Source organism: Grampus griseus (assembly GCF_964374135.1).
Source record: "Grampus griseus genome assembly, chromosome: 2".
Taxonomy (NCBI): Eukaryota; Metazoa; Chordata; class Mammalia; order Artiodactyla; family Delphinidae; genus Grampus; species Grampus griseus.
This window is the reverse complement of record NC_139018.1, coordinates 98,248,187-98,273,402: the sequence shown is the minus strand read 5'-3', so window position 1 is coordinate 98,273,402 and position 25,216 is coordinate 98,248,187. Positions and strand designations below refer to the sequence as shown.

The following is a 25,216-nucleotide window of genomic DNA, read 5'->3' as shown; positions in this document are numbered from 1 at the left end:
TAAATTGTAAGCAAGATCTTTTGGGTTTTGCTATTTTATCTAGTAGGACAATACTTGTTGGCTAGAGTATTAATCTATTTGCATTTAATGATTATGCTTAATTTTCTGATACATTAAATTTTAAATCTATCATATCTTGCTTCCCTCACCCTCAGTTTCCTACTTGCTCTTCCTTCTTTTCATTCTCGTTTCTTGCCTTTTATGTAACGTTGTTTTATCCTCCTCCCCTTCCCCATTATCTTATTGATGCATAGTATTATATTATACCTTAAGGGGTTACACTATAAATTATAATACACATCCACGATATATTCAAAGCTTTTTAAAATGAGTATTTTACACTTTTTAAACAAGTCAAGGATCTTGTATTACTCAGTGTATCACTCTCCTACCTTTTCATGCTATTGCTGTCTTCTATTTTAAACTTATTTATTATTTTTGGCTGCATTGGGTCTTCATTGCTGTGCGTGGGCTTTCCCTAGTGGTGGTGAGTGGGGGCTACTCTTCATTGTGGTGCATGGGCTTCTCATTGCGGTGGCTTCTCTTGTTGCAGAGCACAGGCTCTAGGCGCACGGGCTTCAGTAGTGGCTCATGGGCTCTAGAGCACAGGTTCAATAGTTGTGCCACACAGGCTTAGTTGCTCCACAGCATATAGGATCTTCCTAGACCAGGGATTGAACCTGTGTCACCTGTATTGGCAGGTGGATTCTTAACCACTGCATCACCAGGGAAGTCCTAATCCTATGTATATTTTATTCTACAGATTTAAAAAATTTTATATAGTTAATGTGTTTATTTTTAAATTTTTTTAATGTGCTTTAAATGTACACATTTGTTCACCTTCTTTAATGATTGTAATTCTTTACTATATTAGTGTATTTTTATCTTGAGTCATTTTCCTTGTCTGAAAGCTTACAGTACATTTTTGGTGAGAGTCTGCTGGAAATAAGTTCTGTCAACTTCTCAGTTATATAAATGTTTTTATTTTCCTTTATTTTTGAAGGCTACGTTTGACACTTGTAGAATTCTAAATTGTTAGTTGTTTTCTTTCAGCACTTAAAAGATATCATTGCATTGTATTCAGGTTTCAGTCACTTCTACTGAATAATCAGCCAACTGTTTTATTGTAGCCCTTTTGAAGGTAAAGTGTCTTCCCTTTCTTGACCCAGTACATTTAAAGATTTCTTCTTTTTGATTTTAAGCAGTTTTCTATGATGTAACTACAGGTAGTTTTCCTTGAATTTACCCTTCTTAGGATTTACAGAAATTCTTAAACTGTGGCTTCATGTTTTTCATCAGTTTTGCAAAATCCACATCTAGTAACTCTTCACACACTGCTCTAGTACTGTTTCTCTCTTCTCCTTTTCTGGAACTCAGGTCTTTGTATATTAGACCTTTTTAAAATTTGTCCCATATATCCCTGTTCTATTTTTTCTATATTTTGTATTTTTTCTATGTTTTTATATGAATATATTCTTCAAAAATATGTTCCAGTAATTTTAAGCCCTCTTCTGCTATGTATATTCTGCCATTAGGTCCATCTATCACATTCCTAATTTCATCCTATTTCAGTTCTACAATGTCCATTTTATTCTTCTTATAGGTTCCATTTTTCTGTTGAAATTCTCCCATAATTTGAAGTACACATCAAACTCTATGTCTGATAAGACTAATTTCTCTTTTTTCTCTTGGATTCTAGTCATTTGGTCCTGTTGCCTGGCAGTCTTTAATCTTTTGTTAAATATTGTGCATTGTCTATGAAAAATTGTGGAACCTTTGGTTGATCATTTCCTCCAAAGGGGATCTGAATTTCTTCTTGTAGACAGAATGTACAGAGATCACCACAATCTAGAAAAGACTGGGTTTTAGACTGGGCTATTTCCAGTTTGCCCTTATTTTTAGGACAGAGTCCCTTCAGGGATCTCACCTGAAAACCTGGGATGTTTATAATGCTTCTTCTTTCTTAGGAAGCCTTGCTTTCTAATTTTTATCTCCCCAGCATTGTGAGACTACTGAAGTCTCTGCTTGGTTTTTAATCTCTTAGTGCCTGCTTTCTACTTGTTTATTTCTGCCTCACTCTCCACACACGGGCAGATTAAGAATCAGAGAATACCTCAAGAAGAAACTGCATGCAGCATGCTATACTTACTTCTCTGTAGTTCCTGTTATTCTAGGATGTTGGTCCCACAAGACAAAGCAGCCTTCAGAGCCTTGAACACCAATGTTTGTTTCTCTAGCCCAGGGAGATCACTATAAACTCTGGGTTACTGTTCTCTATTTGACCACCATGACTTATATGGCAAATTGGTAAATGCGTGTAGATGGAGAGGACTGGAGAGAAACTGCAGCAAATACAGGGTTCACCTCAAAGCATTTCTTTTCTCAGGGACCTTAGCTTCTCAATCCCTGGTTGCCTCAATTGCTCTCTGATACTGTTTAATTTTATTTTGCTTTTATAGTTGGTCTTCAGTGAGCATGTTAGTCTGATTTAAGTTAGTGTAGTTTAGTTAGTCTACACAGAGCCAGAAGCAGAATTCTCTTGGCAAATAGCTCCCTTTTTCATTTCCCTATTCCCAGTCAATACCAACGCTTAGGCACATGTACTGCATGTTTAACTCTTCCTTCTTTCTTTTACCCTCATGTGTCTTTAGTAGACAAATTCTGTAAATTCTATCTTTGAAATTTCTCTCCCATACATCTTCATCCTTTACATTTTTACTGCAATCCCTCTATTATGTATATATACCCTTCCCTACCCCCCTCCATTCTCTACCTTTTCCAACCCCCACAATGCCTAATAAAAGTGGTAAAAGCTTCACAGTATTTATATAATCTAGTTCAAAACCACGTTTCCTACATTACTTTCTACTAATTTTGTAAAGATACCCTGTACTCCACTGAAATGAAACTATTTCCCATGGACCATAGCCCATGTACTCCTTCCTCCATAATTATGCTCATAACTTTCCTTTCGTTTTCTTGCCATAGCCCAAACATTTCAAAGTCTGTATCAAATGCTATCCCATCCATAAATACTGTGTAGAGTCATTGAAATGGGGTAATATCTCTCTTCTGTGAGACCCCATTGCACTTTGCTCATATTACTTGAATTAGTAATTATTTCAATTTGCCTTGCTTTAGCAGGATTTTTGTTCTTACACTATCTCCTTGAGTATAAGCTCCTTTCAAGGTGAAGCCTTTATTTTATTCACTGTTGTCCTACAACACTTGGCACAGTGCCTAGAATTTGGAAGCCCTCCCTCAACAGAATAAAACAATTCTGACAAATATAAAATGCAGAGTATTATAAATCTGTGTGATTACAATTGTACCTGATAGATTCATGTTTCTGAAAATGTCACCTGTTTAATAATGACTTGTATTTTAGAAATATAAATATCTAAGACATTTTTAGGTTTGAAATAAAGAGTAATTTGGACTATATAGATCAATACACAAGCACCCCTCATTTTCCCAACAAAATTTGAGTTCAAGCACTTTTACAAGAAATAATTTCATCATGTGAGCCATTGTGTATTATGTATTACGTATTTCTTTCTCTTTGAGTTGAATATCCAAGTAAGTCATACTTGAAAAATGCAACACAATTCAATTAAATATGGTTCCCAAAGGTATGCAAATCATTTAATGTTAATTTTATGACAGAAATGTCAGCATTCAAATGAAGATTATGTGAAGAGATTTTAGGACTGCATAATTCAGGTTTAATTTTACAGGACTATGAATTGAGAATAAACTTGCGGGTGAAAATCACTACTTACAAGGAATATTCAGGAACGGCATCCTTGAAGGCAGGAAGTTCTCGCACATATTCAATATAAAACCATTTCACTTTGAAATGCAAATTCATATAATCGGTACTCTTGCATAACCGCTGCTTTTCATGTTCTGTAACAGATAAAATCAAATATTTAATAAAGTTTGGTTTGCCAACAATGCTGTGTTCCAATCTACTTTTATTATTCGTATTTCAAAAAGGAAGAAAATAACATATCTGAGGTTAAAGCAAACTGAATTGCTAAAGACAGACCTGAAAGTTTACAAAATGAAAAAATCATCCGTTAGGTCCTATGTAGAATAGCTCAGGCAGTAATGAGAAATGACTTGAATGGTCTAATGTGCCTTCCTGAAAAAGGTGAAAATTCTGGTGAGTTAAACAGTGATAATGTATCAGCATTTTTCTATTTATCTGCAAGCTTTCACATTTTGACTACTTTTAGCATGATGCAAAGTGCCAGAAAGAATGAAAACTTGTAAGCATGAATAAAACATGAATCAAACTAGGAGGCATAATCCCTGATTAATACTGGAAATGGGAATGAGTAGATCGCATTTTTGGCCTGGATATTTAATACTTAGAGAATTAAGGAGAAGAACTATATTTAACTTCTAAGCCAGCTGATTTCTTCTTCACCTTTTAAGTTCAGCAAAAATTATTTTGTACGCTGTGACCTTTTTTTGACATTTATTTAGCAGGAGTTTCTTTTTTTAAAATTTTTATTGGAGTATAGTTGATTTACAAGGTTGTGTTAGCTTCAGGTGTACAGCAAAATGAATCATATACATATATCTCCACTTTTAGATTCTTTTCCCATAAAGCAGGATTTTCTAATATGTGACTTTTTTCCTCTCTCTTGCTCAAAAAGGATAGCTTAACACTGTTACTTTGATCTGAACATATAGTAATATAATACTGGGGAATAGAGACAAAAATAATGTTACTGAACACATTTATCTCTGCTCAATATTAATATGTTGGCCAATTCTGGCTCTAAGTATAGGTACAACCAAACCCCAAATATCCCTAACTATATGTAGGTTGAAAATGTCCTCTGAGAAGTTCTGGTTGAGGTCTGTGAATCTCCTTCAAGCTAAGGGCTTTAATTTATAATAGGAACGCCCTTTAGTTAATATTCCAGGCTGAAAACACTAACTGAAGCAATTAGATTGTTATAAGGTAATTGAGGTTATCCTTGCTTTTCCAAACTCACTATAAAGGGACTTAAATCCCAATAATAAACACAAGAGGTAACACAACCCCAAATCGAACATTTTCAAATTATCTAAGCAATGATTAATTCAAGACAATTTGTAGAACCAAGAAAGAGGCAGAGACACAGAAAAAACATACATCTATACACAGAAACAAGAGTAATATACTAGTATCTATAGACCAAACTCCTAGACAAAATTATGAACCAGGTGACTGGCAGCCGCTGTGCAAGGATGGGCCTGGCAACCAACCAGACTGGGAGCCAGCCATGCCTACCAGACTGCCCCCAGTAGTCTACCCTCCACAACAGAAGGATCCACACACATAGGGGCACCCCTAGAGCATACAGCTCTGGTGACCAGTGAGGAGTGGGCTGCTGAGACACATAGGACATCTCCTACAAAAGGCCACTTCTCCAAGGTCAGGAAACATAATCAACCTACCAGATACATAGAAATAAAAACAGCAAATTAGACAAAATGAGGTGACAGAGAAACATGGTCCAAACAAAGGACCAAGATAAAACCCCAGAAAAAGAATTAAGTGAAATGGAGATAGACAGTCTATCTGAGAAAGAGTTCAAGGTAATGATTGTAAAGATGATCAAAGAACTCAGGAGAAGAATGGAAGAACAGAGTTATTAGTATATAAATGTTATCATTATTACTATGATTTATGTCATAGAATGTTCTACCTATGTTTTCTTCTAGTTTTATGCTTTCCAGTCTTACATTTTAGGTCTTTAATCCAGAAGTTAAAATTGTTTAACAGAGATGAAGAATACAGTAACTAAATGAAAAATACACTGCTAGGATTCGACAGTAGGTTAAATGATACAGAGGAACGGATCAGTGAGTTGGAAGACAGAGCAGTGGAAATCACCAAAGCTGAACAGAAAAAAGAAAAAAAGAATAAAAAGAAATGAGGAAAGTTTAATAAATCTCTGGAATAACATCAAATATTCTAACACTCACATTACAGAGGTCCCAGAAGGAGAAGAGAGAGAAAGGGGCAGAGAACATATGTGAAGATATAATAGCTGAAAACTTCCCTAACCTAGAAAAGGAAGCAGACCTCAAAGTGCAGGAAACACAGAGAGTCCCAAACAGGATCTACCCAAAGAGGACCACCCCAAGACACATTGTAATTAAAATGGCAAAAATTGAATATAAGAGAGAATATTAAAAGCAGCAAGGGAAAAGAAACCAGGGAACTCCCATAAGGCTATCAGCTGACTTTTAAGCAGAAACTAAAGTGATGAAAGAGAAAAACCTACAACCAAGTTTACTCTATCAGGCAAGGCTTTCATTTAGATTTGATGGAGAAGTCAAAAGTTTAACAGGCAAGCAAAAGGTAAAAGAGTTCAGCACCACCGAACCAGCTGTACAAGAAATGTTAAGGGCCTTCTATAAGTGAAAAAGAAAAGGCCACAACAAAAAACATGAAAATTACAGAAAAAAAAATCTCCTTGGTAAAGGCAAGTATCCAATAAAGGTGGTAAATCAACCATGTACAAACCTAGTAGGAAAGTTAAAAACCAAAAGTAGTAAAATCATCTATATCCACAATGATCAGTAAAGGGAAAACTAGAGAGCTACATGTAAAAGAATGAAATTAGAACATTTTCTCACACTATATATAAAAATAAACTCAAAATGGATTAAAGACCTAAATGTAAGACTGGAAAGCATAAAACTTTCCAGGTAGGTAGAACATTCTATGACATAAATCATAGTAATAATTTTTTTGGTCTGTCTCACAGCCAAAGGAAACAAAAGCAAAACTTTAAAAATGAGACCTGATTAAACTTGAAAGCTTTTGCACAGCAAAGGAAACCATCAACAAAAATGCTAAAACCTACTGAATGGGAGAAAATATTTGCAAATGGTATGACTGATAAGGGGTTAATATCCAAAATATATAAACAACTCATACAACTCAACATCAAAAAACCCCCAAACAAATTAATTTTAAAAATTGGGCAGAAGACGTGAATAGACAATTTTCCAAAGAAGACAGAGATGGCAACAGGCACAGGAAAAGATGCTCAACATCACTAATCATAAGATAAATGAAAATCAAAACCACGATGATGTATCACCTCACACCTGTCAAAATGGCTATGTTCAAAAAGGTTATAAATTACAAATGTTGTCAAGGATGTGGAGTAAAGGGAACTCTAAGTACATTGTTTGTGGTAATGTAAATTGGCGCAGCTACTGTGGAAACAGAATGGAGTTTCCTCAAAAAACTACAAATTGAACTACCATATGATCCAGCATTTCCACTCCTGGGTATATATTCAAAGAAAATGAAAACAGTAATTTGAAAAGATACATGCAGGCCAGTGTTCACAACAGCATTATTTACAATTGTCAAGATATGCCAACAACCTAAGTGCTCATCAACAGATGAATGGATAACGAAGATATGGTGTACACGCACACGCGCGCGCGCACACACACAGACACACACACACACACACACACAGGAATATTACTCAGCCATAAAAAAGAATGAAATCTTGCCATCTGCAAGAATGTGGACCTGGAACATATTACGCTTAGGGAAATAAGTCTGAAGGAGAAAGATAAATACCATATGTTATCACTTATAGGTGAAATCTAAAAAATAAAACGAATGAATACAACAAAGAAGCAACAGACTCACAGGAAGAGAAAACTAGTGGTTACCAGTGGGAAGATGGAAGATGGAGGGGCAAGATGGGGTAGGGGATTAAGAAGTACAAACTACTATATATAAAATTAATAAGCCACAGAATGTATTATATATCACAGGGAATATAGCCAATATTTTATAAAACTATAAATGGAATATAATCTGTAAAAGTTTTGAATCACTATGTTGTACACCTGAGACTAATATAATACTGTAAATCAACTATATCTCAATTTTAAAAAAAAGAGTGCATGTAAACTGAGATTGGATAGAAAACATGTAACCTCAGTGAAGAAAAAAAAGGCTGAAAAGAAAATTTTAAAAGTTCAAAGATATGTTTAAATATTTTAAAACAGGAAAAAATTAAAGACAACAGACATCATGTGACTTGGGAAATGTATTATTTGGTGCCACTGTGAATAGAACACAAAATATTTGAAATATTTTATTATAATGGCATAATTAATCATTTTGCTGAAATAAAGGTGAAAATATACATTTCTAAAAGAAAAATATAATTTATGACTTATTTGTATCTTCACTGGAAATACAAACACTGCCTCTTAGGACACCAAAATATGCATATTGATAATTCAATTGTTACCTTTGATATTTTGCCAACTTTCAGCATATTAAAAAATAACTGGTCCAAATTTTTTTTATTGTATCAATATGAAAGTAAGTTTATTTTTTTTCTTTTTTTAGAAAAATTTATATTTGGCTGCATAGGGTCTTCATTGCTGCATATGGGCTTTCTCTAGTTGTGGCTAGTGGGGGCTACTCTTCATTGCGGTGTGCGGGCTTCTCACTGTAGTGCCTTCTCTTGTTGCAGAACACGGGCTCTAGGCGCGCGGGCTCAGTAGTTGTGGCTCGTGGGTTCTAGAGTGGAGGCTCAGTAGTTGTGGTGCACAGGTTTAGCTGCTCTGCGGCATGTGGGATCTTCCCAGACCAGGGCTCGAACCCGTGTCCTCTGCATTGGCAGGCGGATTCTTAACCACTGCACCACCAGGGAAGCTCAAAAGTAAGTTGACTTTTTGAGGTAAGATGATAGAGCACATTTCATTTAAAAGTATATTAGCTTGATTTAGAACTGATAAATATTTAGGTCTATGCTATGTGGACCTCCATTTATGCTCTTGTCTTTGCAAGTGTTAAAGGTGAGAGCCTGGAGATGTATTACCTTTTCTAAGAGTTTTTGCACATTATCAGAATCCTGAAGGGAAGGGTAACCAGTTCCATCTAATAACAAAAATGTTTACTGAGTGTGTAGCTTGTGCCAGGTCACATGGGAGGCACTAGAGACGTAAAGATGAAGGACCCATATGCACAGAGCTTAGGGAAGAAGGGTGACATGTAACAGGGAATTTAATATAGCATGGCAAGTGCCGTGATTTGATATGTATAGGAGGATGTGGTCTCTCGGAGGAGATGACTTTAGCCCAATTTTACGCTTTAGGTGAACAATTAAATACAGAAATTATTTGCTGTTAGTGGTTCAGTGCACAAAGAGGAATTTGAGCCAGATGATACATATTATATAAGACAAAACTTCATATAAGAAATGCTATTTAATATATGTGTGTCTCCTTTGCAAAATTTTATAACTATGGTTCCAATCAAGGCTTTGGGATTTTTCCTCTTTCTACTCATGTTCTGGTAGCAAGTTTGGGTGAACCCTATGTTGTGTCATAAAAGGAAAACATTTGCCAATCTCTGCCCCTTACAATGAAGTCGCCTCTGTACTTTGGAGAGTAGGTAAAAGCCAGCTGTGGGCAGTCCCCAGTCAGATTTCTAGACAAGACCTGCAGTTTATTTGCTTAACCATTTACACTTCACTTCTCCATAAATGCAGCAGTCTTGCCTTCTTCCCTATTTGGGCACTCTGCTCAGAGCTTACAGCCCTCCCCAAACCCACTCTCCTGGACTCTGCAAGATCTCTGCCCTCCTACATTCCCCTCATTCCTGATGTTCCCACATTTCCAGGAAAGGAACACTTCTATTTGTCTAATATTCTGTAGCCACACTGTAGGTAGGCCCCCCAACTCTTCTTCCCCACCTACCATGTCCCTTCTACTGAGAACAAACACACGAAAGGAGAAAAGAAGAGACCAATTATCTTTTAAACAGATGAAATCTTGTTTTGGTCTAGTCTGGAGACCATCTTTTCTAGTTCCTAAGAATGTATGTGATATGATAACTCAAATTATCAGGGTTTTAGTACCCCCCTCTGCTAAAAAACAAACCTTATAAGAATTACTAATAGTTTTCTCCTTAAAGAATAGCTTTCGAGGGGAAAACCTTCAAGATGGCGGAAGAGTAAGACGTGGAGATCACCTTCCGCCTGACAAATACATCAGAAATACATCTACATGTGGAACAACTCCTACAGAACACCTACTGAACGCTGGCAGAAGACCTCAGACCTCCTAAAAGTCAAGAAACTCCCCACATACCTGGGTAGGGCAAAAGAAAAAAGAAAAAACAGAGACAAAAGAATAGGGAAGGGACCTGCATCTCTGGGAGGGAGCCGTGAAGGAGGAAAGGTTTCCACATACTAAGAAGCCCCTTCGCAGGCAGAGACGTGGGTGGTGGTGGGGAAGCTTCATAGCCATGGAGGAGAGCGCAGCCACAGGGGTGCAGAGAGCAAAGCGGAGAGATTCCCGCACAGGGGATTGGTGCTGACCAGCACTCACCAGCCCGAGAGGCTTCTCTGCTCACCCGCTGGGGTGGGTGGAGGCTGGGAGCTGAGGCTCAGGTTTCTTTGGAGGTCAGATCCCAAGGAGAGGACTGGGGTTGGCTGCTTGAACACAGCCTGAAGGGTCTAGTGCACCAAAGCTAGCCGGGAGGGAGTCTGGGAAAAAGTGTGGACCTGCCTAAGAGGCAAGAGGCCATTGTTTCAGGGTGCATGAGGAGAGAGGATTCAGAGCACCGCCTAAACGAGCTCCAGAGACAGCTGTGAGCGGCGGCTATCAGCACAGACCCCAAAGACGGGCATGCGATGCTAAGGCTGCTGCTGCAGCCACCAAAAAGCCTGTGTGCAAGGACAGGTCACTCTTCACACCTCCCCGCCCAGGAGCCTGTGCAGCCTGCCACTGCCAGGGTCCCGTGATCCAAGGACAACTTCCCCGGGGTGGGAACAGACAGCATGCCTCAGGCTGTTGCAACTTCATGCCAGCCTCTGCCACAGCAGTCTCTCTCCGCATTCCATACCTCTCCCCACCCCCCACCCTGTCACCGGCTTGAGCAAGCCAGTGACCCCTAATCAGCTGCTACTTTAAATCTGTCCTGTCTGAGCAAAGTACAGATGCCCTCAGACAACATACACACAGAGGTGAGCCAAATCCAAAGCAGAACCCCAGGAACAGTGCGAACAAAGAAGAGAAAGGGAAATTTCTCCCAGCAGCCTCAGGCGGAGTGGATTAAATCTACAAAATCAACTTGATATACCCTGCATCTTGGAATACCTGAATACACAACGAATCATCCCAAAATTGAGGTGGTGGACTTTGCAAGCAATGATATGTGTGTGTGTGTGTGTGTGTGTGTGTGTGTGTGTGTGTGTGTGTGTGTGTATATATATATATATATTTTTTTTTTTTTTTTTCTCTCTTTTTGTGAGTGTGTATGTGTATGCTTCTTTGTGTGATTTTTGTCTGTATAGCTTTGCTTTTACCATTTGGCTTAGGCTTCTGTCGGGTTGTTTTTTTTTTTTTAGTATAGTTTTTAGCACTTGTTATCATTGGTGGATTTGTTTTTTGGTTTGGTTGCTCTCTTCTGTCTTTCTTCCTTTTTTTTCCTTTTTTATTACTTTTTAATAATTATTTTTTATTTTAATAAATTTACTTTATTTTATTTTATTTTTTTATTTCTTTTTTTCTCCCTTTTCATCTGAGCTGACTGGCTGACAGGGTCTTGGTGCTCAAGGTGGGTGTCAGGACACGTGCCTCTGAGGTGGGAGAAGCAAGTTCAGGACATTGGTCCACTAGAGACATCCTGGCTCCATGTAATATCAAATGGTGAAAGCTCTCCCAGAGATCTCCATCTCAACGCCAAGACCCAGCTCCAGTCAACGACCAGCAGGCTACAGTGGTGTCCACCATGCCGAAAAACTAAAAAGACAGGAACACACCCGACCCATTAGCAGAGAGGCTGCCTAAAATCATAATAAGGTCACAGACACCCCAAGACACACTACCGGACACACACCTGCCCACCAGAAAGACAAGATCCAGCCTCATTCACCAGAACACAGGCACCAGTCCTCTCCATCAGGAAGCCTACACAACCTACTGAAACAAGCTTAGGTACTGGGGGCAGACACCAAGAAGAACGGGAACTATGAACCTGCAGCCTGTGAAAAGGAGACCCCAAACACAGTAAGTTAAGCAAAATGAGAAGACAGAGAAACACACAGCAGATGAAGGAGCAAGATAAAAACTCACCAGACCTAACAAATGAAGAGGAAACAGGCAGTCTACCTGAAAAAGAATTCAGAATAATGATAGTAAACATGATCCAAATCTTGGAAATAGAATGGAGGAAATTCAAGAAACGTTTAACAAGGACCTAGGAGAACTAAAGAGCAAACAAAAAAAGATAAACAACACAATAAATGAAATGAAAAATTCTCTAGAAGGAATCAATAGCATAATAACAGGCAGAAGAGCAGATAATTGACCTGAAGGGCAGAATAGAGGAAATAACTACTGCAAGCAGAAAAAAGAAAAAAGAATAAGAATTGAGGACAGTCTTAGAGACTTCTGAGACAACGTTAAACGCAGGAACATCAGAATTATAGGGGTCCCAGAGGAAGAAGAGATAAAGAAAGGGACTGAGAAAATATTTGAAGAGATTATAGTTGAAAACTTCCCTAATATGGGAAAGGAAATAGTCAATCAAGTCCAGGAAGTGCAGAGAGTCCCATACAGGATAAATCCAAGGAGAAACACACCAAGACACATATTAAACAAACTATCAAAAATTAAGTAGAAAGAAAAAATATTAAAAGCAGCAAGGGAAAAACAACGAACAACATACAAGGGAATCTCCATAAGGTTAACAGCTGACCTTTCAGCAGAAAGTCTGCAAGCCAGAAGGGACTGGCAGGACATGTTTAAAGTGATGAAAGGGAAACCTACAACCAAGATTACTCTAACCAGCAAGGATCTCATTCAGATTCGATGGAGAAATTAAAACCTTTACAGACATGCAAAAGCTAAGACAATTCAGTACCACCAAACCAGCTTTACAACAAAGCTAAAGGAACTTCTCTAGGCAGGAAATACAAGAGAAGGAAATGACCTACGATAAGAAACCTAAAACAATTAAGGAAATGGAAATAGGGGCATACATATTGATAATTACCTTACATGTAAATGGATTAAATGCTAAAAGACATAGACTTGCTGAATGGATACAAAAACAAGACCCATATATATGCAGTCTAAAGCCACACACTTCAGACCTAGGGACACATATAGACTGAAAGTGAGGGGGTGGAAAAAGACATTCCATGCAAATGGAAATCAAAAGAAAGCTGTAGTAGCAATTCTCATATCAGACAAAATAGACTTTAAAATAAAGACTATTACAAGAGACAAAGAAGGACACTACATAATGATCAAGGGATCAATCCAAGAAGAAGATATAACAATTGTAAATATTTATGCACCTAACACAGGAGAAACTCAATACATAAGGCAAATTCTAACAGCCATAAAAGGGGAAATTGACAGTAACACAATCATAGTAGGGGACTTTAACACCCCACTTTCACCAATGGACAGATCATGCAAAATGAAAATAAATAAGGAAACACAAGCGTTAAATGATACATTAAACAAGATGGACTTAATTGATATTTATAGGACATTCCATCCAAAAACAACAGAATGTGGGCTTCCCTGGTGGTGAAGTGGTTAAGAATCCGCCTGCCAATGCAGGGGACACGGGTGCGAGTCCCGGTCCAGGAAGATCCCACATGCCGTAGAGCAACTAAACCTGTGAACCATAACTACTGAGCCTGCACTCTAGAGTCGGCATGCCACAACCACTCAGCCCATGTGCCACAACTACTAAAGCCTGCATGCCTAAAGTCCGTGCTCTGCAATAAGAGAAGGCACCACAATAAGAAGCCTGTGCATCGCAGTGAAGAGTAGACCCCAGTAGCTGCAACAAGAGAAAGCCTACACACAGCAATGAAGACCCAATGCAGACAAACAAAAACAAAAACAAAAAACAAAAAAAAAACAACAGAACACACTTACTTCTCAAGTGCTCATGGAACATTCTCCTGGACAGATCATATCTTGGGTCACAAATCAAGGCTTGGTAAATTTAAGAAAATTGAAATGGTATCAAGTATCTTTTCAGACCACAGCGCTATGAGAATAGATAGCAATTACAGGAAAATAATCTGTAAAAAATACAAACACATGGAGGCTAAACAATACACTACTTAATAACAAAGAGATCACTGAAGAAATCAAAGAGGAAATCAAAAATTACCTAGAAACAAATGACAATGAAAATACGAAGACTGAAAGCCTATGGGATGTAGCAAAAGCAGTTCTAAGAGAGAAGTTTAGAGCAATACAATCCTACCTTAAGAAACATCTCAAAAAAACAACCTAATCTTACACCTAAAGCAAGTAGAGAAAGAAGAACAGAAAAACCCCAAAGTTAGCAGAAGGAAAGAAATCACAAAGATCAGAGCAGAAATAAATGAAAAAGAAATAAAGGAAACAACAGCAAAGATCAATAAAACTAAAAGCTGGTTCTTTGAGATGATAAACAAAATGGATAAACCATTTGCTAGACTCATCAAGAAAAAAATGGAGAAGACTCATAAATAGAATTAGAAATGAAAGAGGCGAAGTAACAACTGACACTTCGGAAATACAAACAATCATGAGAGATTACTACAAGCAACCATATGCCAATAAAAAGGACAACCTGGAAAAAATGGACAAATTCTTAGAAAAGCACAACCTTCTGAGACTGAAACAAGAAGAAATAGAAAATATAACCAGACAAATCACAAGCACTGATTTGAGACTGTTATTAGAAATCTTCCAACAAACCAAAGCCCAGGACCAGATAGCTTCACAGGTGAATTCTACCAAAACATTTAGAGAAGAGCTAACACCCATCCTTCTCAAACTCTTCTAAAATATAGCAGACAGAGGAACACTCCCAAACTCTTTCTACGAGGCCAGAAAAAGATGTCACACACAAAGAAAACTGCAGGTCAATATCACTGATGAGTACAGATGCAAAAATCCTCAACAAAATACTGGCAAACAGAATCCAACAGCACATTAAAAGGATCATATACCATGATCAAGCGCGGTTTACCCCAGGAATGCAAGGATTCTTCAATATACCCAAATCAGTCAATGTGATATACCATATTAACATACAGAAGAATAAAAACTGTATGATCATCTCAATATGTTCAGAAAAAGCTTTTGACAAAATTCAACAACCATTTATGATAAAAACCCTCCAGAAAAGAGGCATTGAAATAACTTACCTCAACATAATAAACGCCATATATGACAAACCCACAGCCAACATCATTCTCAATGGTGAAAAACTGTAACCGTTTCCACTAAGATCAGGAAGAAGACAAGGTTGCCTACTCTCATTACTATTACTTAACATAGTTTTTGGAAGTTTTAGCCATGTCAATCAGAGAAGAGAAAGAAATAAAAGTAATCCAAATTGGAAAAGAAGACGGAAATCTGTCACTGTTGGCAGATGACATGACACTATACATAGAAGATACTAAAGACTCTACCAGAAAACTACTAAAGCTAATTAATGAATTTGGTAAAGCAGCAGGATACAAAATTGATGCACACAAATCTCTTGCATTCCTATACACTAATGATGAAAAATCTGAAAGAGGAATTAAGGAAACACTCCCATTTACCATTGCAAGAAAAAGAATAAAATACCTAGGAATACACCTACCTAAGGAGACAAAACATCTGTACGTAGAAAATTATAAGACACTGATGAGAGAAATTAAAGATGATACAAACAGATGGAGAGATATACCATGTCCCTGGATTAGAAGGATCAACACTGTGAAAATGACTATACAACCCAAAGCCATTTACAGATTCAATGCAACACCTATCAAATTACCAATGGCATTTTTCACAGAACTAGACCAAAAAACTTCACAATTTGTATAGAAACACAAAAGACCCCAAATAGCCAAAGCAATCTTAAGAAAGAAAAACGGAGTTGGAAAAATCAGCCTCCTGGACTTCAGACTATACTACAAAGCTACAGTAATGAAGACAGTATGGTACTGGCACAGAATGAGAAATATAGATCAATGGAACAGGATAGAAAGCCCAGAGATAAGTCCATGCACATATGTTCAGCTTATCTTTGATAAAGGAGGCAAGAATATACAATCGAGAAAAGACAGCCTCTTCAATAAGTGGTGCTGATAAAACTGGAGAGCTACATGTAAAAGAATGAAATTAGAACACTTCCTAACAGTGTACACAGAAATAAACTCAAAATGGATTAAAGACCTAAATCTAAGGCCAGACAGTATAAAATTCTTAGAGGAAAACAGAGGCAGAACACTCTGACATAAATCACAGCAAGATCCTTTTTGACCCATCTCCTAGAGAAATCGAAATAAAAACAAAAATAAACAAATAGGACCTAATGAAAGTTAAAAGCTTTTGCTCATCAGAGGAAACCATAAATAAGATGAAGACAACCCTCAGAATGGGAGAAAATATTTGCAAAACAGGCAACTGACAAAGAATTAATGTCCAAATTTACAAGCAGCTCATGCAGCTCAATATCAAAAAAACAGACAACCCAATCCAAACATGGGTAGAAGACCTAAACAGATATTTCTCCACAGAAAAAAATCTACAAAACGTTAATGCTAGAGAGGGTGTGGAGAAAAGGGAACCCTCTTGCACTGTTGGTGGGAATGTAAATTGATACAGCCACTATGGAGATCAGTATGGAGGTTCCTTGAAAAACTAAAAATAGAACTACCATACAACCCAGGAATCCCACTACTGGGCATATACCTTGAGAAAACCGTAATTCAAAAAGAGTCATGTACCACAATGTTCACTGCAGCGCTATTTACAATACCCGGGACATGGAAGCAATCTAAGTGTCCATCGACAGATGAATGGATAAAGAAGATATGGCACATATATACAATGGAATATTACTCAGCCATAAAAAGAAACGAAATTGAGTTATTTGTAGTGAGGTGGACCTCGAGTGTGTCATACAGAGTGAAGTAAGTCTGAAAGAGAAAAACAGATTCTGTATGCTAACACATATATATGGAATGTAAAAAAAAAAAAAAGTCATGAAGAACCTAGGGGCAGAACAGGAATAAAGACACAGATGTAGAGAATGGACATGAGGACACGGGGAGGGGGAAGGGTAACCCGGGACGAAGTGAGAGAGTGGCATGGGCTTATTTATAGTACCAAATGTAAAACAGATAGGTTGTGGGAAGCAGCCGTATAGCACAGGGAGATCCGCTCAGTGTTTTGTGACCACCTAGAGGAGTGGGATAGGGAGGGTGGGAGAGAGACGCAAGAGGGAGGAGATATGGTGATATATGTATATGTATAGCTGATTCACTCTGTTATAAAGCAGAAACTAATACACCATTGTAAAGCAATTATATTCCAATAAAGATGTTTAAAAAAGAAAGGAATTGCTTTCACACTCATAGGAATTAGTTTCTGTTCTTTTATGCTGCATGTCTCTCATGCACCATCAACTAATATTTACAGCTCTGTGGACAGGAACAAGAGACCAGTACCAACTGTTGTTACATTTTGCCAGTTCAACCATACTAACTGACATCTTTGCATGCACTATGCACTTTAGCTGACATAGCAAGAGGTTTTCAGCTTACTGAGTTAGTTTGTGAGGTAGGTTTGATCTGAAGAAAAATGCAATTGATAATGGAAATGGTACCCGCCTATATAATAAGGTGCACCTGTTTTGTCCTTAAGTAGAAAGTATTAAGTAGAATTTAACTTTTTTCAGCAGTGACTTGTGGTGATCATCAAGAAACTCAGTATCTGTGGCAGGTTTAACTAATTAGATGATTATCACACTAAGTCCTTTACCTCCCAGTCATACAACCAGACTACATTTCCCAACCTTCCTTGCAATAGGTTGGGCTATGACTGACTTGTGGGCCAAAGATAATATATGCTATTTTCAGCCTTGCCCTAAAACACCTCCTGTGAAATCTGCTGTGCTTGCCTTTCCCTCATTTGTGGCCAGATGCAGAAGATCCAGCCAAGGATTCCAAGGTTCAAGGGGATCACAGAGCTGCTAGAGGGTTGAAGTCTGGATCCTTGAGCCACTTCTCAGAGGAGAGCCACCCAATCAGAAATACCTTCTTTGACTTGTACAAGTAAGAAATAAATAAGCTGGCACTGTGTTAAATCATTTGTTATGGAGTTTGGCTATGTGGGGTTATGTTCTGTTGCATCACACAAAGGTTTTTGATAGGTTAAGATGCGCTTATTAATTAACCTCCAAATTATTTTGCTTTCTAATTTCCTGTTTCACACACACACACAAACACACACATATACATATGTAGTCAGGCTGTCCCCTTGCTTTATGGAACTGTATCAATGTAAGAACCTTTAGCAGACCCCACTGTGAATTGATCCACCATCATGTAGGAAATCAGTGAATCAGACTTAAGAACTTAAGAAGTTTCATGTTAAGAAAATAGTATATAGGCTCTGAGAGAGGAATTATCATAGAAGTAATACATTTTCCAGGTAGACTAATATTACAGTTAACCTTCCTGTCAGCCTCTTTTCATACTTGTAGTCTCTCAGCTATATTCTGAGTAGTTATCACCACTTGGATGATTTTATATAAAGTGAGCTGTTATGTTCCAAAATCTATATGCCTGTTTTCCTCATGTCTTCATGTATTCCTCCCATAATGTGTAATGATATATTATAAGGAGATATTTCAAATAAACTACAATTATATCTTAACCACCACATACCAAATATTGATTTAAGATATTATAATATCAAATTCAAAGATATACTTCAAATTATCTTTAATTCTCACGAAGTATCTTCTGCTTAGTTGTAGACCAGTCACAAAACTGCATTTATCTCATATGATGTGAACAACAAAATTTATTTAGCCATCAGTTCTCCTACATTTTAAATTTTGGCAACAAATATTTAACTTGCTCATTACATTTACAAGATAAAACATTTAATTAATTTTCTGAACTGCAGTATAATAATTTTCTACAAAATTTAATATTTGATGAAAGAAAACCCTTAGAATGGGAGAAAATATTTACAAATGAATCCTGACAAAGGATTAAGTTCTAAAGTATACAAGCACCTCATGCAGCTCAATATCAAAAAAACAAACAACCCAATCAAAAATGGGCAGAAGACCTAAACAGACATTCCTCCAAAGAAGATACACAGATGGCCAACAAACACATGAAAGGATGCTCAACATCACTAATCATTAGAGAAATGCAAATCAAAACTACAATGAGATATCACCTCACACCAGTCAGAATGGCCATCATCAAAAAATCTACAAAAAATAAATGCTGGAGACGGTGTGGAGAAAAGGGAACCCTCCTACACTGATGGTGGGAATGTAAATTGATATAGCCACTATGGAGGTTCCTTAAAAAATGAAAAATAGAATTTCCATATGACCCAGCAATCCCACTACTGGGCATATATCCTTAGAAAACCATAATTCAAAAAGAGTCATGCACCACAATGTTCATGGCAGCACTATTTACAATAGCCAGGACATGGAAGCAACCTAAGTGTCCATTGACAGATGAATGGATAAAGAAGATGTGGCACATATATACAATGGAATATTACTCAGCCATAAAAAGGCACAAAACTGAGTTATTTGTAATGAGATGAGTGGACCTAGAGACTGTCATACAGAGTGAAGTAAATGAGAAAGAGAAAAACAAATACCATATGCTAATGCACATATATGGAATCTAAAAAAAACGGTAATGATGAACCTAGCGGTAGGGCAGGAATAAAGATGCAGACATAGGGAACAGACTTGAGGACACGGGTTGAAGGGGAAGCTGGAATGAAGTGATAGAGTATCAATGACATATATACACTACCAAATGTAAAACAGATGGCTAGTGGGAAGCTGCTGCATAGCATAGAGAGATCAGCTCAATGCTTTGTGATGACCTAGAGGGGTGGGATAGGGAGTGTAGGAGGGAGGCTCAAGAGGGAAGGGATATGGGGATATATGTATACATATAGCTGATTCACTTTGTTGTACAGCAGAAACTAATGCAACATTGTAAAGCAATTATACTCCAATAAAGATATTAAAAAATTAAGCTTTGAATTTCAATGAGAAGAATATTTTACTACCAGAATAAAAATTTCATTAAAATAGTACAAGGAAAAACTTGGCAACTTAGAAGACTATTCCTATTTGCCTTTAGATGGTGTTTACCAGCATTTACTTTAAAATAATGTATCTTCTTCTGAAAGTTATTGTATGCATGGGATTTTATCTACAATTATGTATCAATTTACAGGATAGGGGTGACATACACTCAATCCATTCTCATGCCAAAAGCAAATTTGCTGCCATCAATCATCACAGTGTCATTTTCCAGTTCTTAATCTGTGACATCATTTTATTGCATAAACACTCTGCGTTGTCCTAGAGTTGGTAGTTCAATTCTGTAGGGCTCTCTTAAACATCCCTCTAAGTGACAGGCTGCTCTATCTCTAAGAGGTGATGATATGGAAGGTTTGGAGGGAATACCAAATAAAGAGTTGGCATTAGGGGGTCAATGCACATGATGGTTTGTAAGATACTATGTGCTCACAAACCCCAAACCCTATCACTCAGAAATTTTGATTGTAAAAATAAATATGTATAAGACTTTTACAGATAATATACACATATAAACATCTATCAAAGGTAAGCATAAATGTATATTAACAATAGACAGATGGAGATCATGGGCTCTTTTTCATACACTGAGAATGCTAATCCATGTAACTAGAAGCAAAAAGAGAAAGGCGAGGGCGGGGAGGGGAGAAGAGAGAGGGGGGAGAGAGAGAAAATAAGAATTACAATTTTCCATTTTAGAGCAGCTCTATAAAGGTTTTGTAATATCAGCACATCTTTGGAGGTGAGATATTATGTAAAGTTATGGCTGCCAAAGTAAGGTATTGTACTTACAAGGTAATAAAGCTTGGAGTAATAAAATAAAATGAAAAAATAAAGGACTATACATAATAATATGTTAGCAAAAAGTAATTTGGACCAATGTGAATCTTCCAGAGAAGGAAATCAGCAAACAAGAGAAAAGATTAGCCATAATGATCGATTACTGTAGTCAACTTTCTTAAGAATCAATGACAATGAAGGAAAAAATATCATTAATTTTTGTAGGGTAGGAAAGAAGATATGGAAGTTTCTTTCATGAAACATTTCTGGTAACTAAGCCTTAGCAAAACACTAGGAAAAAAAAGCCAAGCAAAATTAGGAAAATACTGCCTTACTCCATGACCAATGAAACTGATGGTAGAAGCAGCATTATACTTGTAGCTGGCAGTCCAACTCAAAATTAAAACTAGTATCTCAGCAGAATCCCAGAATGAAACAAGGCTCCCTGGTAAAGTAAACCAGAAGTGATGTGAGGTCAGACATACTTCACAGCCATACACTCTGATATATCTGCTTAGAATTCTGGTGTAGATCTACAACCCACAAATCTAGATTGGTGGGTTTCGAATAAGACTGGCTATATCCAGTGGAACCAAAAACTCTTGAACCCCTTTCAGCATCATCCAAAACTTGAACTTCCTGTTTCTGGATAAGAAACCTGTTCACAAATGAGCTGTGCAATTCAATCACCCTTTTGACATCACATGTTTCTTTGCCAAAATTAAACAGTACAACACCAACATTTCCTCTATAATCTTCATCTACGACACAGACTCCTATATCTGTGAAATGTTTTACAGGCAAGCCAGAGTGTGAAACCGCTCTTCCATAATACTCAGAAGGAAGGGCATACCATTTTATATTAGCTTGGAAGAATTCTGCATGATTTGTCTGAGACATAGACCTTGAAAATTCAGGAAGCGGTATGAAGTCAGGACCACATAATCTGGTGCTAGGAAACTACAGATGGATAGTTATAAGGAAAAAAATGGGACGAGACAGACTTCAGACTATACTACAAAGCTACAGTAATCAAGACGTATGGTACTGGCACAAAAACAGAAATATAGATCAATGGAACAGGATAGAAAGCCCAGAGATAAACCCACACACGTATGGTCACCTTATTTTTGATAAAGGAGGCAAGAATATAAAATGGAGAAAAGACAGCCTCTTCAATAAGTGGTGCTGGGAAAACTGGACAGCTACACGTAAAAGAATGAAATTAGAACACTCCCTAACACCATACACAAAAATAAACACAAAATGGATTAAAGACCTAAATGTAAGGCCAGACACTATCAAACTCTTAGAGGAAAATATAGGCAGAACACTCTATGACATAAATCACATCAAGATCCTTTTTGACCCATCTCCTAGAGAAATGGAAATAAAAACAAAAATAAACAAATGAGACCTAATGAAACTTAAAAGCTTTTCCACAGCAAAGGAAAACATAAACAAGACGAAAAGACAACCCTCAGAATGGGAGAAAATATTTGCTAATGAAGCAACTGACAAAGGATTAATCTCCAAAATTTACAAGCAGCTCATGCAGCTCAATAACAAAAAAACAAACAACCCAATCCAAAAATGGGCAGAAGACCTAAATAGACATTTCTCCAAAGAAGATATACAGATTGCCAACAAACACATAAAAGAATGCTCAACATCACTAATCATTAGAGAAATGCAAATCAAAACTAAAATGAGGTATCACTTCATAACAGTCAGAATGGCCATCACCAAAAAATCTACAAACAATACATGCTGGAGAAGGTGTGGAGAAAAGGAAACCCTCTTGCACTGTGGGTGGGAATGTAAATTGATACAGCCACTATGGAGAACAGTATGGAGGTTCCTTAAAAAAACAGAACGACCATACAACCCAGCAATCCCACTACTGCACATATACCCTGAGAAAACCATAATTCAAAAGGAGTCATGTACCACAATGTTCATTGAAGCTCTATTTACAATAGCCAGGACATGGAAGCAACCTAAGTGCCCATCGACAGATGAATCAAAGATGTGGCACATATATACAATGGAATATTACTCAGCCACTAAAGGAAAGGAAATTGAGTTATTTGTAGTGGGGTGGATGGACCTAGAGTCTGTCATACAGCGTGAAGTAAGTCAGAAAGAGAAAAACAAATACCATATGCTAATACATATATATGGAATCTAAAAAAAAAAAGGTTATGAAGAACCTAGGGGTAAGACAGGAATAAAGACACAGATGTAGAGAATGGACTTGAGGACACGGGGAAGGGGAAGGGTAAGCTTGACGAAGTCAGAGAGTGGCATGGACATATATACACTACCAAATGTAAAATAGATAGCTAGTGGGAAGAAGCCACAGAGCACAGGGAGATCAGCTTCGTGCTTTGTGACCACCTAGAGGGGCAGGATAGCGAGGGTAGGAGGGAGACACAAGAGGGGCGAGATATGGGGATATATGTATAGCTGATTCACTTTGTTATAAAGCAGAAACTAATACACCTTTGTAAAGCAATTATACTCCAATAACGATGTTTAAAAAATAATAATAAAAAAATGGGATGACATGTGAAATTATTTTTAAAAAGAGAGCTGGCCAACAAGCTGAAACATAGTGGTAAAGTACGGGCACCCAGGGGGGTGCTGGGAAGATGGCAGAAGAGTAAGACGCGGAGATCACCTTCCTCCCCACAGATACACCAGAAATACATCTACACGTGGAACAACTCCTACAGAACACCTACTGAATGCTGGCAGAAGACCTCGGACCTCCCAAAAGGCAAGAAACTCCCCACGTACCTGGGTAGGGCAAAAGAAAAAAAAGAAAAAACAGAGACAAAAGAATAGGGACGGCACCTGCACTAGTGGGAGGGAGCTGTGAAGGAGGAAAGGTTTCCACACACTAGGAAGCCCCTTCGCAGGCGGAGACTGCGGGAGGCGCAGCGGGGAGCTTCGGAGCCGCGGAGGAGAGCACAGCAACAGGGGTGCGGAGGGAAAAGCGGGTAGATTCCCGCACAGAGGATCAGTGCCGACCAGCACTCACCAGCCCGAGAGGCTTGTCTGCCCACCCCCCGGGGCGGGCGGGGCTGCGAGCTGAGGCTCAGGCTTTGGTCAGACCGCAGGGAGACAGGAGTTGGCGGCGTGAACACAGCCTGAAGGGGTTAGTGCATCACGGCTAGCCAGGAGGGAGTCTGGGAAAAGGTCTGGAGCTGCCGAAGAGGCAAGAGACTTTTTCTTCCCTCTTTGTTTCCTGGTGCGCGAAGAGAGGGGTTTAAGAGCGCTGTTTAAAGGAACTTCAGAGAAGGGCGCGAGCCGCGGCTAAAAGCACGGACCCCAGAGACAGGCATGAGACGCTAAGGCTGCTGCTGCCACCACCAAGAAGCCTGTGTGCGAGCACAGGTCACTATCCACACCCTGCTTCCACGGAGCCTGTGCAGCCCGCCACTGCCAGCTTCCCGGGATCCAGGGACAACTTCCCCGGGAGAACACACGGTGGGCCTCAGGCTGGTGCAACGTCACGCTGGCCTCTGCCGCCGCAGGCCTGCCCCGCATGCCGTGCCCCTCTCTCCCTCAGCCTGAGTGCGCCAGAGCCCCCGAATCAGCAGCTCCTTTAACCCCGTCCTGTCTGAGCATAAAGCACGCCCTCCAGCGACCTACATGCAGAGGTGGGGCCAAATCCAAAGCTGAGCCCCTGTGACCTGTGAGAACAAAGAAGAGAAAGGGAAATCTCTCCCAGCAGCCTCAGAAACAGCAGATTAAAGCTCCACAATCAACTTGATGTACCCTGCATCTGTGGAGTACCTGAATAGACAAGGAATGATCCCAAATTGAGGAGGTGGACTTCGAGAGCAAGATCTATGATTTTTTCCCCTTTTCCTCTTTTTGTGAATGTGTATCTGTATGCTTCTGTGTGAGATCTTGTCTGTATAGCTTTGCTTCCACCATCTGTCCTAGGGTTCTATCCGTCCATTTTTTAAAAAATTTTTTATTAATGATTAATTTTAATTACTTTACTATACTTTATTATATTTTACTGTATCTTCTTTCTTTCCTTTTTCCTTCCTTCCCTCCTTCCTCCCTCTCTCCCTCCTTTCTTTCCCTCTTGCCTTCTTTCCTTCTTTTCTTCTTTCTTCCTTCCTTCCCTCCCTCCCTCCCTTCTTCCTTCCTTCCTTCCTTCCTTCCTTCTTCTACTAATTCTCCCTACTTTTTCTCCCTTTTACTCTGAGCCGTGTGGATGAAAGGCTCTTGGTGCTCCAGCCAGGA

General features: G+C 38.4%; 1 protein-coding gene across 1 annotated transcript in view; it reads right to left on the bottom strand.

Annotated features, from left to right (window-relative positions):
- UNC13C (unc-13 homolog C) overlaps window positions 1–25,216 on the bottom strand; it is a gene marked incomplete at both ends in the record, with an annotated part of 576,078 nt that overhangs the window by 100,085 nt on the left and 450,777 nt on the right. Inside the window, one exon of the mRNA XM_082648355.1 lies at window positions 3,783–3,909. Coding sequence (XP_082504481.1) covers window positions 3,783–3,909 — 127 coding nt within the window. The remainder of the gene's footprint in view (window positions 1–3,782; window positions 3,910–25,216) is intronic.